This window comes from Grus americana, chromosome 6 (assembly GCF_028858705.1).
Source record: "Grus americana isolate bGruAme1 chromosome 6, bGruAme1.mat, whole genome shotgun sequence".
Lineage (NCBI taxonomy): Eukaryota > Metazoa > Chordata > Aves > Gruiformes > Gruidae > Grus > Grus americana.
This window is the reverse complement of record NC_072857.1, coordinates 22,835,592-22,852,446: the sequence shown is the minus strand read 5'-3', so window position 1 is coordinate 22,852,446 and position 16,855 is coordinate 22,835,592. Positions and strand designations below refer to the sequence as shown.

The 16,855-nt window shown below is 37.2% G+C and overlaps 1 protein-coding gene across 5 annotated transcripts in view; it reads left to right on the top strand.

Moving 5' to 3' along the window:
* The window catches only part of TLK1 (tousled like kinase 1), a 70,087-nt gene that overhangs the window by 34,206 nt on the left and 19,026 nt on the right, over positions 1-16,855 (top strand). For 4 of the 5 annotated variants that reach the window (XM_054829298.1, XM_054829295.1, XM_054829299.1 and 1 more), the window contains 8 exons: positions 320-395; positions 4,020-4,066; positions 4,412-4,498; positions 5,600-5,689; positions 6,545-6,637; positions 7,886-7,996; positions 9,672-9,808; positions 11,055-11,243. In XM_054829298.1, the coding sequence (XP_054685273.1) occupies positions 320-395; positions 4,020-4,066; positions 4,412-4,498; positions 5,600-5,689; positions 6,545-6,637; positions 7,886-7,996; positions 9,672-9,808; positions 11,055-11,243 (830 nt within the window). The remainder of the gene's footprint in view (positions 1-319; positions 396-4,019; positions 4,067-4,411; positions 4,499-5,599; positions 5,690-6,544; positions 6,638-7,885; positions 7,997-9,671; positions 9,809-11,054; positions 11,244-16,855) is intronic. The other variant, XM_054829296.1, reaches the window with a different exon arrangement.

Here is a 16,855-nt window from a genome sequence, read left to right as displayed (position 1 = left end):
TAAGTGAAACCAAATTGGTTGTTCCTAAACCCCAGAATGGATGAAAAGGTATACTTGCTTAACAATTAATATGTAGAATGGTCTTTTGGGAAATTACTTAAGAATTATTTGTCACTTTCTTAAATGTCTTATCTAGCTTGTATTTATCTGATTGACCAAGGATCATATTATCTACTTTAACTATGATCTGAAATTACATCCCTGCTGAATTGTGAAATCATGTTTTATTAATGAGGTTTTAAATTTATGTCACAGTAATATAGCAATAATATAAATAAATAGAGCTGCTATTGGATCGTGTTCTTTTTGTTGTTTGTAGACTCCAGAGAAGAAACAGTCGGAACCTTCCAGAGGAAGAAAAAGAAAAGCAGACACTCAGAGTGAAAGCAGCCAAGGTAAACTAACATGTAAACAAATTAGATAGTTATTGTTTGTATTTAATCAAATTACAACGCACAAAGTTTTGACTGTTAGCCTTAAAAATTCTGTATTTTTGCTTCATAAGACAGGCGTTGGGTTTTGAATGATAAATTATGTATCCTCCCTCCCCCCCCCATTTGTCATTGGAAGGGATGGACAAGTAAAACGTGAACTGGGTTGGTAATTGCCCATAAGAATCACACGCTACTGCATGGGTAACTTGCAGCTGTGATACAACTCTGTATACTTTTTAAGAATTGTAGCCACTCATCCAAAATACCTTTGTGGTTTGTATTTCTTTTCAGTAGGTAAGGGGGAAAAGGGATTACAGATTATAATATCTGATTGCTTGTTTTTCAGGTATATTTAAAAATTTAATTTTATTCTTCCTTTTCTATGGATTATTGTACAGTGTAGTTGTCTAGAGAGATGGGGAAGTTGGGATGAGACCGATTTCCATTTTAATATTTACAAAGCATAGTTTTTGTCATACTTCTCTTTAGTGTGTCTTTTGGGAGAGGAATGGTGAAAGTTTAACCTGAAGACAAAATTTCATCAAAAGGGGAGAGGAAATAGTTTTAACAACATCTGTATTAGCTTTTTTTGGTTTCTAACTGAGCTAGGAAATGTCACTTACAGATACATATCAATGGGCTCCATATCTGGAAGTCTTCATGATGCAACATGCTATTAGTAGAAGAGTTACGTAGTTTGTCTAAAATTCATTTCTTTGTAAGTGTTGCTTCATAGAGACATGCTTTGTTCAAAGAACTTGAATGAGATTTCCTACTTCTATTGTTCTAGTAGCCTATCCTTCCTGCAACCAATGAGAGTTGAAATTAGAGATGATAGAAATTTGTGTTGGGTTTGCGTGGCAGGGTTTTGGTAGCGGGGGGGCTACAGGGGTGGCTTCTGTGAGAAGCTGCTAGAAGCTCCCCCTGTGTCTGACAGAGCCAATGCCAGCCGGCTCCAAGACGGGCCCGCCGCTGGCCAAGGCCAAGCCAATCAGCGCCTCTGTGATAACATATTTAAGAAGTAGAAAAACACTTAGAGGGAGAGAGCTTTTGCAGCCGGAGAGAGGAGTGAGAAGATGTAAGAAACTCTGCAGACACCAAGGTCAGTGCAGATGGAGGGGGAGGAGGAGCTCCAGGCGCCGGAGCAGAGATCCCCCTGCAGCCTGTGGTGAAGGCCATGGTGAAGCAGGCTGTCCCCCTGCAGCCCATGGAGGAAGGATGAGGGGGTGTAGCGATTCCACCTGCAGCCCGTGGAGGACCCCACGCCGGAGCAGGTGGAGGCACCTGAAGGAGGCTGCGGCCCGTGGGAAGCCCACGCTGGAGCAAGTTCCAGGCCGGACCGGTGGACCCGTGAAGAGGGGAGCCCACGCCAGGGCAGGTTTGCTGGCAGGACTTGTGACCCCGTGGGGGACCCCACGCTGGAGCAGTTTGCTCCTGAAGGTCTGCACCCCGTGAGAGGGACTCCATGCTGGAGCAGGGGAACGATGAGAGGAGTCCTCCCCCTGAGGATGAAGAAGCGGCAGAAACAACATGTGCTGAACTGACCGTAACCCCCGCTCCCCGTCCCCCTGTGCCGCTGAGTGGGGGGGAAGGTTGAAGCCGGGAGTGAAGTTGAGCCCGGGAAGATGGGAGGGGTGGGGGGGAAGTGTTTTAAGAGTTGATTTTATTTTCTCATTCCTCTACTCTGTTTTGCCTAGTAATAAATTAGATGAATTCCCTCTCTAAGTTTGGTCTGTTTTGCTCGTGCCGATAATTAGTGAGTGATCTCTCCCTGTCCTTATCTCGACCTACAAGCATTTCGTTATGCCTTTTCTCCCCTGTCTAGTGAATGAGGGGAGTGAGAGAGCGGCTCTGGTGGGCACCTGGCCCCCAGCCAGGCTCAACCCACCACAAAATTTTAGGAACTTTCTGGCATAAGCAACAAAATTATAATGCCTTATAATTACTGTCAGCAGCAGTGAAACTGAATAGTCTGCACTGCAATATTCTCAAGGAACTGGCCTAGGAAACGGCAGCATATTGGAGTGGTACAGTAGGGTTGAAGCACAGCAAATACTGCTGTTGTATTGAAAAAAGGAACAAGAGATCCATCTCTTAGATATTGCATACCTAGGATTTTGACTTTCTAATATGCAACATAATCCATAAATGTTGAAGGAAAGTATTGTTTAGAACATGGAGGTAATTGGAAAGTGGGATAAAATCACTGTAAATCTATTCATAGTTGGCTGTGCCAAAATAATTAGATGTGTTTCTTCAGTGCAGAGTTCTGTAACATGACATAGAATAGATTTTTCTATACTGAGAAGGAATGCAGTCTGTCTCGTTTATCTGGATGAAAGCAAATTTTAATTTGATAAAGCGATATATGAGAATTAAACATGGAAATAGAGATCACTAGCAGAATTATAGGATAGGTAAAGAACTGGCTAGAGGGTAGTAGCAGTGATACGTACACTATCTGGGTAACTACTGGAGGAGTTAGCTGTGTGCTGTTCTAGGTCTTGGAATAATTTATCTGTTAAAAGTCTTGACACAAAAAGGGCTGCCAAATGTTTATGTTTCTTTGTGGTATTTCTTAGTGACACAAAGTTATGCAGCATTGCCAATATAGAGGCATATCAGACTAGAAAAAAATCCATTCAGTGCTGAAGCAATAGAAAAGCCTGAAAATCTTTGTTAAAAACTCCAAAATTACATTTTTGAACCTATGGGTAATGATCTCCTAATTATCGCAAAGAATTCTTTATTTAAAGAAAAAAGCTTTGAACAATGGTCCATTTTCAAGATGTCAGACTACCTGTTAAGAGACCTGTACAAGAGACAAATCCAGTCTTAAGATTTATCAGTCATCTTAGGGCCAAATAGAAGAAAGCATTTATACCATTGGGTAAGGCATTGGTGCAGTCTCTGGAATGCCCCATATAGGTCAGGTCCTCACATTGAAGAAAGATTAATTCACATTGGTGCTCCTGAAGTCTCGGTACCGATCAAGATAAAAGAAATTCTACTCTCTCATTCTGCTCTATCTGTCTCCCTAGTTAACCCTGTGAGTTAGCTGATTGATGGTCAGGTGGGGAGGAAAGGAAATACTTGTCATCCTCCTTGCCCACACTGTTACTGGCACTTCGGGAAATCCTGGGGCTGAACATTGGGGCACAATAACTCACCTGGATCATATAATATTAATAGACTTGGTTAATTTGATATTTTGGACGTGGGTGAACTTTGAGATAGTGCTTGAAAAAGGGAGAGACTTAGAGCTAAAGGTTTGATTTGCAGGACAAGAGATGAGGTTCCTGTTATCTAGAAGAAGTCTAGGCTTACTGCTAAGTCTGCACTAATATGGTTTAGGAATTGAAGTGTGACTTAATTTCTGATTTCCCAATGAATGGAATATGCAAATCTCTTTGTTGTGGCCAATCCTTTAATTATCTACATAGCAAGATCACACATTAACACATCAAAGAAAACCAATTAACAAGTGGTAAGACTTTGCTATAATTACTGCATAGGTAAAAATGTAATACACATCTATAAGTAATTTATTTAATCAATTCTAATGTATTAATGTATTTGTTTTAGGAAAGAATATTGGGGGACGTGGTCACAAGATTAGTGACTATTTTGAGGTAAGGGTTTTGTGTGCTTGTAAAATTTACTTTTAGCTTTTTTTGGATGTTACAAAATTTTTGCTTGTAATGGACAGGCCTCTTGAGAAGCTACTTTTTTTCTTCTTTATGTAAGTTTATGAGTATTAAACCTTGAAGTAGAGATGCAGTGGTGTCTTGGTGCAGTCTGAGCTAAAATACAAAAACCATTTTCTTTCACGTATTTCTTTAAATCGCCAAAGGCTACACTAATAAAAGTAATACAATCTGATTTACAAATTTCTGTGTACAGATGAGCTGTATGTAGATGTGTAATGTGTTTTGATAAGAAGATTGACTAATTGGAGGGCCATATCTTCTCTACAGTACCAAGGTGGAAACGGCTCTAGTCCAGTGCGAGGCATACCTCCTGCAATCCGATCTCCTCAGAATTCACATTCCGCTCCTTCTTCTGTAAGTTTGTGAACTTCGTAACTGCTGGAGATATTTTCGTAGTCTAAAAGTAGCATAATTAAAAAGAATCTATATGCAAGGGAAGAATTTTCAAAGGAAGGAATCCTGGGAAGGAATGAATTCTTTCAACAGAAAAAGGATCAAGTTAAATAGAAAATTTTAGTTTTAATATTAAAGCTGGGACTTTTTTTCTAAAACATCATTTTAAAATACAAATTAATTATGTAAAGTGTTGAATAAATGTTAAAATGTTCTAATAACATACTCACAAGCCTCATACAAAAAACGGGAAGATTTTTGTTACTTATGAGGAAACTGAACCCCTAACTCAGGACTTCAGAAGTTTGATTTTTGATAAATCTTAAGTCTTTAAATAATTAAGACTTAATTTGCCTGTATTCTTTTAAAATTCTCTTCCTTGGTCATGCTAATTAATTTTTTTCCCCTCATATGCACAATTTCAATGTTAAGCATACCCATTCTAAATGGCCAGATTCTGCCAGTTACAGAAAGGATTTGTTTTTCTCTGCTGGTAGACCTCTGCTTTTATTCCATATACTTTTAACTTCAGGCATCCTCTTATTCTTGCTAACAGTATGGAGTGTAATACAGATTGTGGAATTTGGCTTGAGAACGGACTCATTCACACAAACTAGTGGGTTTTGGGAAGTTCCATGAACAGGATTTGTGTTCTGATCTGCACTAGCTTCCTTCCCCTTTCTGGTTCTCCCATGGAAAATAACCACTCCAAAAATAACTCACATTATTTTTGAGTTGTGAAAGCATAGAATCAGAAAAATAAGTCTGTGTAAGACTGACATCACCTTATGTCAGTCTTACATTGTCTTAAATCTTTCAGTCTGTTTCCCAAAAGTGACAATCTTAGTTTTCTCAGAGAATATATTGCATCCTTTCTAAACTTCAAGTGATACATAACAGTGTAGTGATAGCTCTCAATGCAATGCTCCAAGCAGCATCTTCTGTAATAAAGATACCTTATTTCTCTATTCTATATGATTTTCTTGCCAAGAGTTGTAAACAAGGCTATGTTCATAACTGAATACTACAGTTGTATCTAAAATCCTTTTTCATACATTCCAGGTTCGACAGAATAGTCCTTCTCCTACTTCATTAGCTTTCGGGGACCACCCTATCACGCAACCAAAGCAGTTATCTTTTAAAATTACTCAGGTAACTGTTTTTTAGTAGAGGCTATCTTATATCACTTTGGACTGTAGAAAAAACTGATAGATATGTTAATTATTTTGTCTTTCAACTTCTTCTAAACTCTTAAAGGCTTTCAAAAGCTTTGCTTTTTATAATCTGCCAAAGCATTTTTCTGTTAAGTTCAGCAGCTCATAATTTAAATCTCTCCGATTAGTTTTGTATTCTGCACTCGCTCCGCTTCCAGTGTTGCACTTCACGAGTAGTTAGCTGACCATGTCGTTGGTAGGCTGTTGCTCAAGATATTAGCTGTTGTGTGATCTTAGAAGTAGGCTGCTCTTTCAGGCAGTATTTGAAGTGACAGCTGCTGTTGTCATACTGCATTTAAAATATGACATTGAAGAAGAAAAATGAGATGGTAATCAAAATGATCAAGATATGGTTCTGTCATGACTTCTGAAAGCCAAAAGCAACTGTTTTATCCTCTCTGCCATTTCTGACATGTTGTTCTATCTTTCACAAATTAGTCAGAACAAGGCTACTTCACCTGTTGACCAAATACAGAGGATTTAAAGTAATTAGCGGGCATTTGTGTACTTGACCTGTCTTAGATGCTTTTTTGTGAACAGTAACTTTTCAGTTAGTGATGAAATCTTTTAACACTGATAGTGGTTTGTCCCAACTGTTCACAGTCATCCTCATGAAGAAGGAAAGAGATTTTGAATAGGAACTTTCCATGTCACTTTCAACACACATGAAAATAAGATGTGCTGGTCTTGTTGAATGCTTTCAAGTAGTTTATTTCTCTACATAACAAACATGAGAAAAAAAATGCTGTAATTGTTAAAGGAAAGGATAAATGTTTCAAAATGTTCTTTTTAGACTGATCTCACAATGCTGAAATTAGCTGCACTAGAAAGTAATAAAAATCAAGACTTGGAAAAGAAAGAAGGTCGTATAGATGACTTACTCAGGGTAAGTGTTAGACATGGGATAAAGATATTTATTCAGAACAACAGACAGTGAATCTGAGGCAAATATTTTAAATGCTTGAATAATCCTTGATTTTAAAAATTACTCTGGAGTTACCTAAATTAAAAGGTGAAATGAGTTTTTTATTTTTGTAAATTTTTTTCCTGAAAATCTGAGAAGTCTATAAAATGAGATGCATAAGGGTTTTTTTCTGCTTCTGTGCTACAGCTTGTTAATGATTAGATATGTTTATAGACTTTCTGAAGGTACAAAGGAAGCTGATGTTCCTTTTGCAGTCAGTTGATTAATTCCTTAAGTTCATAATACAATTTCACATAACAGGTGGGGTTTTTTGTTGTTCTAATTGTGAATAGCAGTTATCAGTGGGACAACTGTTGGCAGTTTCAGAATTGAAGTGATTGTGACAGAAATTATTACAGGCAATAAATAACTACTTTTAGTTAGAAACCTATGCTATACTGTGCTTTAAGACCTGTTTTCAGAAGAAATCTTAATGCTTGTGCTCTTGAGAGAAGTGTTGGAGAAGTGGTATACAGAAATACAAAATAACAAAAAAATCTGTATTCACAAGTGGTAGTCTGTTTAGTGTTTATAAGTGAACAAGTACATATTAACCCATGCAATCATACACTATAAAATTGTACATGTAGAGTGTTTCAGCACATGTTCAGCAGTATGGGATAGACAGACCTATCCTTTTTTTAAAAAAAGTAATTTAATTTTAAACAAAATATTACTATGGATTTTTTTAAGGTAATAAGTTAAATATAATTGGAATGTAGGGAACTTGTTAAACTTCCTACTCAGATAATTGAAACTTTTATCGTTGTGAATTTTTTGTTTGCTTTCAAATTAAAAATGTTAGGATTTCACATGACTTTAGGAGTCAGATATAAAGGATCTGGAGCTAAAATTAAACTTTCAGTTTAACACTGGAGGACCGGAAAAGTGGTCGGTACAATGCTCTTATATATTATTTGTGTAATGAATGCTGTGTAATACAGAATGGAGCTCTATGTAAAGGAAATAAAAAAGGAAGCAAAACCTTCTGCAGGTTGGGATAGATCTGTGAACTGAGATTTTTGTGCATGTATGTGTATATATAATAAATATTATATATACATGTTCCTTACGTTATTCATGTGAAAGTAAAAACCTTTATTTTCTGTGACAAGTGATTAAAACATAATGTTTCAATATATCTTTTCATATTTTGTATATATTTATTAGGCTAACTGTGATCTTAGAAGACAAATAGATGAACAACAAAAGCTACTTGAAAAATATAAAGAAAGGTTAAACAAATGTATTTCAATGAGCAAGAAGCTTCTAATTGAAAAGGTAAGTTTACTGCTTTTAAAATCTTTGTGATAAAAATTGTGAGGGTGCTGTGCAACTCCATTATGATTCCTTAATTTTCATTTTAACTTTTTCACATTAGTCTCTGAGACTGAAACTTCATATGCATAGACTCTGTTTGACAGCAAGTGTTTTTATAAGCCTGAATAGGCAAAATAAATTGGAAAATGTGCCTTTTTTAATTTAAGGAGGGTTTTCCCATCATGAGTAATTAAGATATAGCAAAGCATAAAAGATAAGAATTTAGTATGTCGCAAATTTTCTGGACAAACTTTAAGGTTACACTGGATGAAAAAATTTTTGAACATAGTCTGTTGTGGAGAGGCAATAGATAAAATCTCTTTGTGAGAAACTTAGGTGGCTGAGATAATTTTTGATGTAAAATTATGAAATGCTGTGTTAGCTCAGAATTAATGGAAACAATACTACTATGAAAGAAATACTTATTTCAAATTTAATGCTAATTGTATTTAAACTAGCAGCAATTTCTTAAAAGACAAGGATACCCTGTTTCTTTCCCTCTTCTTTAAAATAGCCTTATTAAAAAAAAACAAACCTAACAAAAACTGAATAGAAAATCAGCTTATTACAAATTAGGATACAAAAAAGTTTAAGGTAAACAGCCAAGTCTCTTCCATAACACTAGCTGCTAGATGCTGTTGTCAGATACAAGGGCATATACTGATCTGTTAGAGGATTAGGGAGAGTTTCCTTGCTAGCATGCCATAAATAAATTATCGCAGTCCTTTTTAAGTTCCAGCATGAGGGGAATGCAGGGAAAAGATGCATCAGATCTGTTCAGCATGATACTAGGTGGGTACCTTCAGACTGAGAATATCCCATAGACCATTTTTCATGAAAGGCCATGCAGGCCTCCTCTTCAGTCTAGAAGTCTTTGCACAAAGATCCTTAATTCTGTCAACTTCTCACTTTTTTGTGTGGGTGTGATTTTGGGCCATAGGCATTTCTTAAGCAGCAAACATTTGTAAGAATTAAAGAAGTTTCTGTCCATCAGCAGTGTTCACAGTGCTCTTTCTTCTTGTGCTGAAGCAGACTAGGCATACTGAGTTATTTATCACATCCCAGGGATGCTTGTGGAAGTAGTGACTGGTTCCAAGAAGGACATCTGCCTCTGTTACTGCAAGTGAATATCTGATTGCAGTTAGATCTACCTGCAGTGCATTCCCACATAGAGATTCCTGAGCTCAGTCAGTTTGGTACAAGTAGTAACATACACGCTCTGTCAAGGGAGTTTCCAGGCTAAGTATAGTAGGGGCACTCTTTCTGATATCTAAGCAGGCTCGTTTAATATAATAGACGTGTACAGACATAATTGTAATTATATGCCTGTATGATGCTGATACTCGATCAGTTTTGCTGTATTTACAAATAAAATGTTTTGTTAATTATGAAGAACAGCGAACTTTATAGGAAAACTGAGTCAAACTGATTTTTTTTTTGTACCAATTCTGACCACAGCAACTGTTTGAGTTCTGCAGAAATTAGAGTAAATGGAATAAAGTAATAAAAGATATTTTCATCTACTCTCCTTCTATCCCTCTCTTAGAAAGTTGTTGGAGAAAAAAAACCATGAGTGTTTTACTGACTTTTTGAATGCTTTAGTATTACTAAACCTGAAATTTTTTTGTTTTCTTAGAGCACACAGGAGAAGCTGGCAAGCAGAGAGAAGAGCATGCAAGACAGATTACGCCTGGGGCATTTTACAACAGTTCGTCATGGTGCTTCATTTACTGAACAGTGGACAGATGGCTTTGCATTTCAAAATCTTGTGAAGTTAGTCAATGCTATGTTCTTAAAATTGTCGCTAATTGTTAGTTCCCTCTAGTGGATTTTTTTATTACTAAGGTTCTAGGATTGGTGCTGCTTTTCATACATTGTATTTTGCTTTGCCTTTTGAGGACTGAGAATGCAGTACAGAACTCCCTTAATCAACTGAGAGAATACTAAGGCTGCGTGTCTTTGAAAGACAGTTTAGTTTCACTTAATTTCAACTACCCTTAAAAAAGCAAGACAGTACTAAATGAGCAGCATGTAATTATTCAGCTCAGCTGGTAGAAAGAGCTATAAAACTAAATCAGTGATTTTTCAAGCAGCTAACCATGTATCACTGGTGATCATTGGGGCGGATGAGGTCTGTGAAGTTCTCATTGGTCACATAGGTGCTGCCTGCACATCCATCACTGCAGCAGCTTTTTCAGGCATCCAGCTCCTTGGTGCCATGAAGGAGGAGGGACAAATCTGGGAGCCTCAGATAGGGTCTAGTGCAAGTGGATGGGGGAAAGCAACCACCTGGAAAAGAGCTGCTGCAACAGGTATTTCAGCAGAGTTGGGGCCAAGGAAAGGGCTCTGGGAGACCAGCAGAGATGGTGGTAAAATAATTATGCAATGCCTCAAAAGGTGTTCTTTGGTAACGAGTCTGATTCAATCTCTGGATATATATAGAGAGAGATTAAAAAAAAATAATTCACCAAAATTTTAATTTTTGATGGGCAATATGTAGTCTTAGCATTATGTGATTGCCTAGGGCATTGGTTTTTTAAGACAGTCTTGAAAACAATATGTATATGTGTTTTGCATAAAAGCTGTAATTGTTTGCCATACAACCAAACTGATTTATTTGGAAACGGTCAGATCAACTTCAATATTTGGCCTATAAAAATCAAGTACTCTCTATTGACTCTGTTACATTTCTTTTGATGGTATAAAAGAAGGTATCCACCAGCTTGGATACTTTTTCTTTCTTTTCCTGTGCAGAAATCATGTGTAATGCTTTCAAAACCAAACCAAAACAACCCCAAACCCAAATAAAACCCACCACATATTTCAAAAGTAAATTGTGCCAAACTAGCAAAATTTTTCCGCCTCATGAAGAACATTGGTGTTCTTTTTCCTAGGAAACATTTTCACATGTACAGTAAGTTTCCTAAAAATTTCTTAATGCTTTATCAGTTAAAAAGATAGTTCTCTAAAAAATGCAAAATGATGAAACTTTAATAAAGCTTTTTTTTGGGGTTTACAGGCAGCAAGAATGGGTGAATCAACAAAGGGAAGACATTGAAAGGCAAAGAAAGCTCCTGGCCAAGCGAAAGCCTCCAACTACAAATAATTCTCAGGCACCATCTGCCAATTCTGAACCCAAGCAGAGGAAAAATAAAGCTGTGAATGGGGCAGAAAACGATCCCTTTGTTAGACCCAATTTACCACAGCTGTAAGTTTAACATTTCAATCAGTCTTTTACATAAATTCTCAGATATTGTCTGTGTGAGTTCTATTCAAATAACAGCATAAAAAGACACTCAGTATATTCAGCAGCTATATTCTCACTGAGTACTTGCTGATGTTAGGGAAATTTGCACCACTGCCTGTGAAGATGCTATACAATTGGCCAATTTATTTTTGGTAAAGTCACTAGAGAAAGACCCGTTCTGTGTTTATGCAATGTTCCTTCTGTTTTCCTGATCTAGAGGAGTCCTGATTCTGGTTTCCTACTCTTGTAATGTCACTGCTACCTATTGAACTTTTCTTGATCCACATTGGTTTAGGAGCCTCTCCTTTAGTTAGAGATTATTTTATTTTTCATATAACAGTCTAGCTGACAAGAAAAGGGGTTTTTTAGCCTTCAGTATTTCAAGACATGTGTCTAAAAGCAAACAGAAAAAAAAAGAATCTTTTTTTCCCCCCTTCTGAATGCTAGATCCTGAGAGCAACTTTCAGAAGTTAGTGATCCCATTTCACATATTGACAATATTGAACATTTTTGTCATTTAAACATAAAAATTGAGACCTATCAAAGAATTCTCCATTTTTCAAGTGACATTTTTTCCTGCAGACAGACATGGTATAATTCAAGGCCCAGACAGATGTGTTCTCGACATTTAACATGAGTATTTTAAGAAGTTGCTGCTTAGAGATACTAGTTATTGCCATTGATGCTAAGAGGCTGCAGCTGATACTGTGTCTGTTCCTAGTCAGCTTAAATAAAAAGTAAATAAGTAGGGTTAAAAAAACTGACAAATTAATCTATGTTACTTTGCAGAAGTAGGATACGTGTGTTGAACATGGTCACCTCTCACTTGTGGAGGTAGTAATTGATACTTCTGGAGTGGGGGGTAAATAAATTACTCTGGTTAAATCTGTGAAATACGTACATTTGGATCATCAGTTTGAAGACAGCTGCATATGTTTTGCATGATACATCATTCTTAAAGTTCACATTGTGAAATTGTTTGGCTGTGACAAAAATATCATGAAAATACAGTAGTAAGGCTAGCAATGTAAGAAAATCTTGATTAGTGTTACTCATGTATTTTAGTAGAGAGCTGAAGAGTCATCACTCAAATTGATTCTTTAGTAGTACTTAGTGCCTATATTTCTTTTTCTTAGAAAATAATACTTCTGAATAGTACGGTAAAGATTACTGTCATGTTAAAAATATCTTTTTGTTTGAATGTAACACCTCTTGTTACTAGAAGTAACATCTAAGTATGGAAAAGACCTGAAAAATTACAGAACTTCTAATTTGCCAGCTTTTGGCCATGTCTTCATTTACGTTGAATTTCCATAATCTTATTGCTGCTTTAGGAGGTGATAAAATATACATTTGGGAAAAAATACAAAAGATGTTCTAATTATTAAGAAGGACAAGATGAATTCTGTAATAAATCTATAATAGACTTAGGAATGTTTTCTGGTGTTATGTAGTTTTAAATAATTTCCAAATGACTAAAAACTTTTCAAATTTCAATTTCATTTGGCTTAACCAGTTACATGTTAAATGGCACATGAAAATGCTTGCTGGTTATGGAATTGCCAAGAGAACAATCAAAATTGCCCTTTTCTATCTAATGCTAGCATAAATGTAAGCTGTTACTGAATCAAAACTGTTTCACCTTTAAGTATCCTAATTTGGTCGTTATGTAATCTAGATATGAGATGGCTTGCCTGTATGATAAGCTTATAAATTTTGTTTCAGACCTTTGAGAAGGTCTGTAACGTGTCCTGAGATCACAGAATCATTAAGCCGCATTATGCTCTTAGGTGTTTACTTGAAAGGGGTTTTTTAATGTTTGTATTTAGGATTCATTATAGTTTTGTATAGTAGTATTATGTGCTGACTCCTCTCTGTTTCTCAGTACGGAATTAAATATGTTTTGTGTATCTTGGTAAAATAATTATTAATTGTGCATTTCCATTTTAGAGTAAATTTGTCATCTGCTGTATGCGATTTCCTCCTATTACATTGTGCTTATCATTGTTTCTGTGTTACTTCAAAAGTAATGATCTTAATTAGTACGGCCAAATGGAAGAGGCTCTGTTTATATGAGGCATGGGGAAATGCAGAGCTGCTTGAGATTAATGAACTAAACCAGTAGTAAATCAGTACAACATATACGCAAGTGATTAGGCAGATCTTTTTTAAACAAACGAACAACTTGCTAGCAGTTGTTAGCAACAAGTGTCTTTACCGCTGTGTTGTTTGCTTTAGAAATGTCTCCAGCTGCAGGTATTGACAAGACAAAATGATCTATAGCTTTTTAACAAGCAGCATTATTGAAGCCCTTTCAAAAACAGGTGTTAACTGTTTTGAAATGGATTGAAGGTGTTGCCTGAGGCATTCTTAATAAGGGCATTGTTTTAGTTTACCCGAATATACTATGGCCTCTGGTACAAATTTAAAAAATGTTTGTGCTGAAGTTATTAGTATAAAAGTGGCCATCTGCCAGTGTCCTGTGAGTGAGTGGTGGGTTTGGCGTTTCAATAATGTGCCACAGATGAGTCTGAACACTGTCCTGGTTTTCCATCATTCTTTCCCTTTTTGTGGCCTAAACAAAAACTAAAAAGTAGTTTCAATTTTGAGAGATCTCTTTTCTACTGAGCAAAGTAATTTTATTAGTCTTACGTGAAAGGAATAAATTGAAATTTATTTAAAGAAAAAACACTTATTTGCAGTAGAGGTTGCCTTCTTAGCCCTGGAAAAATCTGTTTGAAAACTCTACTCTTTGGAGACTTGAGAGATTATAATGCTAGTCCCCACTTCTTGGAAGCAGCTCTTATTTCACTGGACAATTATTTCCAGGAGCAATGTTTTATTTAGTTTAGGTGGCGTAGTCCTTCCTGTGCAGCTTCAGCTGTGTCAGTTGTATTCACTTCCCAGTCGCCTCTTCCTCTGCTTCCTAGTTCCTCTGTGGGAGTCTGTATGCATCCTCGTCCCTGCATGCAGTTTGGAATAGGAAAGCAGAGGGAGCTGGCAGAGTTTGTTACTGTAGCTGAACAAATGCATCATTTAGAGAGAGCATTCTGTTCTGTATGGAACAAATAAAAATATTTTCGGAAACTTTTCAGGCTGAAATGCCAACAATGTGTCTGGGCTTTACAGGACAAGCAGAGACAGCTTCTTTCCTGGGGCAGTCTCTTTCTAAGGCAGACGTGGAAACAATGGGCAAAAAGACCTCACGGAAGGCTTTGCCTTGGTCAGCATCTGCCCATCCTTGTAGAAATTCGAGGAACTAGAGTGAGAATAAGGTTGGACCAAAAAAGGAGCGCTTCAGAAACTGCAGCCAAAAACATGTATTGGATGTGTGTATGGCTGTTTGGGGGCATGGCTGCATTCTGCTGTGCCTGTGTATCCAGGATGATTTTTCAACTGGGAAAAGGTGGGAGGAGAGATGGTTGTAAATGTGCCTGGCTTGATCATCATGAAAACCAAGGAGAATGTGGCCATTTTGGTTTTTTGTCTTGTCTGTACCTACTAGTAAGAGTGTTTTGATCATAGAAGAAGGTTTTGTCTGAACTTGTAAGGAAGTGCAAAGAAGATTGGATTTGTCTACCCATGCATATCAAAGCCTTTGAAATTTGGCTATGAGAACACTTTTAAATGACTGGAAGGCCTATTTTTGCTAATTAAATATTTAAATTGGTGGTAATCAAGCCTTTCAGGCCAGGTAAGCTGTCCGCTTTCTTCCAGCAACAAGTAAAGGTGGCATGCTATGGCTGTACATGTTACAGGAAAATTATGCTACATGCATAGAGTATGTCCGGTGCTTTTTTGGGAATTCCAGTAATTCATTGCATATGTATTATAGTTCATTTGGCTGTAGACAGTTAAAATACAGTATTTATTGCACAGTAATTTTGAGCGGAGAAGATCACAGTCAGGACTAGACTGTTACCAGATTCATTCATGCAACCTACTCCCAGCTGCCCTTGTTCCTCGACATTTCTCAGATTAGCCTCAAGCCTGACTATCCAACTCAAGTTCATTTAGTGGATGGCAGCAGCCTGTTTCTGGCCAATGTCCCTCCCCTGTGCTCCTCAACCTTTATTCCTCTGCATCTGATGAGACCTGTGTGTCTCGAGTGGTGGAGGAGCAACCCCTTCTGCAGGAAACAACGGTGTCTCATAGGTCACTTCTGTTTTCAGAAGGTATCTCCAGTGTGCCACTGCCCTGCAGAAGTGGTGGGTGGATGCAGGTGGGACGCAATGGGCTGATGGGAAGCAGGCTGTAGGCTTTCAGCCGGTGCAACAAGGTGGTGGCCTATAGCCAGAAAACAGCATACACACTGTCATTGTTTTGCTACTATTTGTCTTGTGCTATTTTAATATGAATATAAAGTACAGTATATTTACAGATAAAAAGTCATAAACTACTACTTCTAAAAAAAAAGGTAAATGTTTTGGAATATGAGGGAGTAAAGCTTTGTTTTTCATAAGTAAACAAAACAAAATCCAAAGTGACTATGTCTGCATGCAGTTCAGTGTTTAATATGCCTTCCTCCAAAATGCGGTGGTCAGTAACAACAGTTTCAAATTCCTGTGAATCACGCTGTGCCTCTAATAGGGTTAGATTTGTAAGGAAATAGAAAAATGGAAAACAGTCATTCATTGGGATATAGCATGGAAACACGGAAAGAGTGACTTCGAATCTTAATGTTTTCAATATGACCTCTAACTTGTGCTCTGTGCTCAAGAGCACAGAGTTTTAAGAACTTTTTGGAAGGCAATACTTGCTAGAGCTGTCTAGGCACTTTGTCATAACTGTGTAGATAGCTGGGGTTTTATAAAAAGGACCAGATTTCATATGTTATGCTAGTTTTTCAGGGGACCTATGGTTTTAGGGCTCTCAGTGTTCAATGAAAATTCTGGAAGGTCATGTCATAAACTTCATATTTTCAGTGTATTTTACTTGTGGTTCAGCTTTGCTAAGCCACCTAAATATTATTCTTCCTGAGAAAGACAAACTTCACTATCTGTGTTTCTGGAAATGCACAAACCTATAATTTATACTGCAGACAAGAATCTGGAAAGAATAATATTCAACCTTGTACGCATTGGCATTGATCCTTTGCCTTTTTTAATTGAGAACTTAATCCATGTTAGAGTAATTGTTTGAGTAGAAATATTGAAAAAATGTCAGGGATGCTGCTGTGAGTTGTTTAGTGTGGCCTCAATGCTCTCTTTGATAGGTCTAGCAGATGTATGAGAGCAGGAATTAGAGCATTGTTTTCTTAGGTTTCTTGCTGTTGTTTGGACTGTACAGAGAATGCATTGCCAGCTTTCCTAGCTATTGAGACACCCCATTTCACATTTGCTTTAATGCCTCTTCTTTTAAGATGTAAGTGTAAATTGCCTAAACCCAGAGGAGATTCTGCCAGGAAAAGAATATAAATGTTCGGTCCCAAAATCTGGTGCTAAGGGACCTTTTGCCTTTCTTGGAGAGGCAAATTTTCTCACTCTATTGCCTTCAGAGTGTTTGGGGATGTCTGTTGACTGGAATACAAGGCTGCTTTTCATTCCAGTAGGGGGGGGGGGAAAGATGCAGGA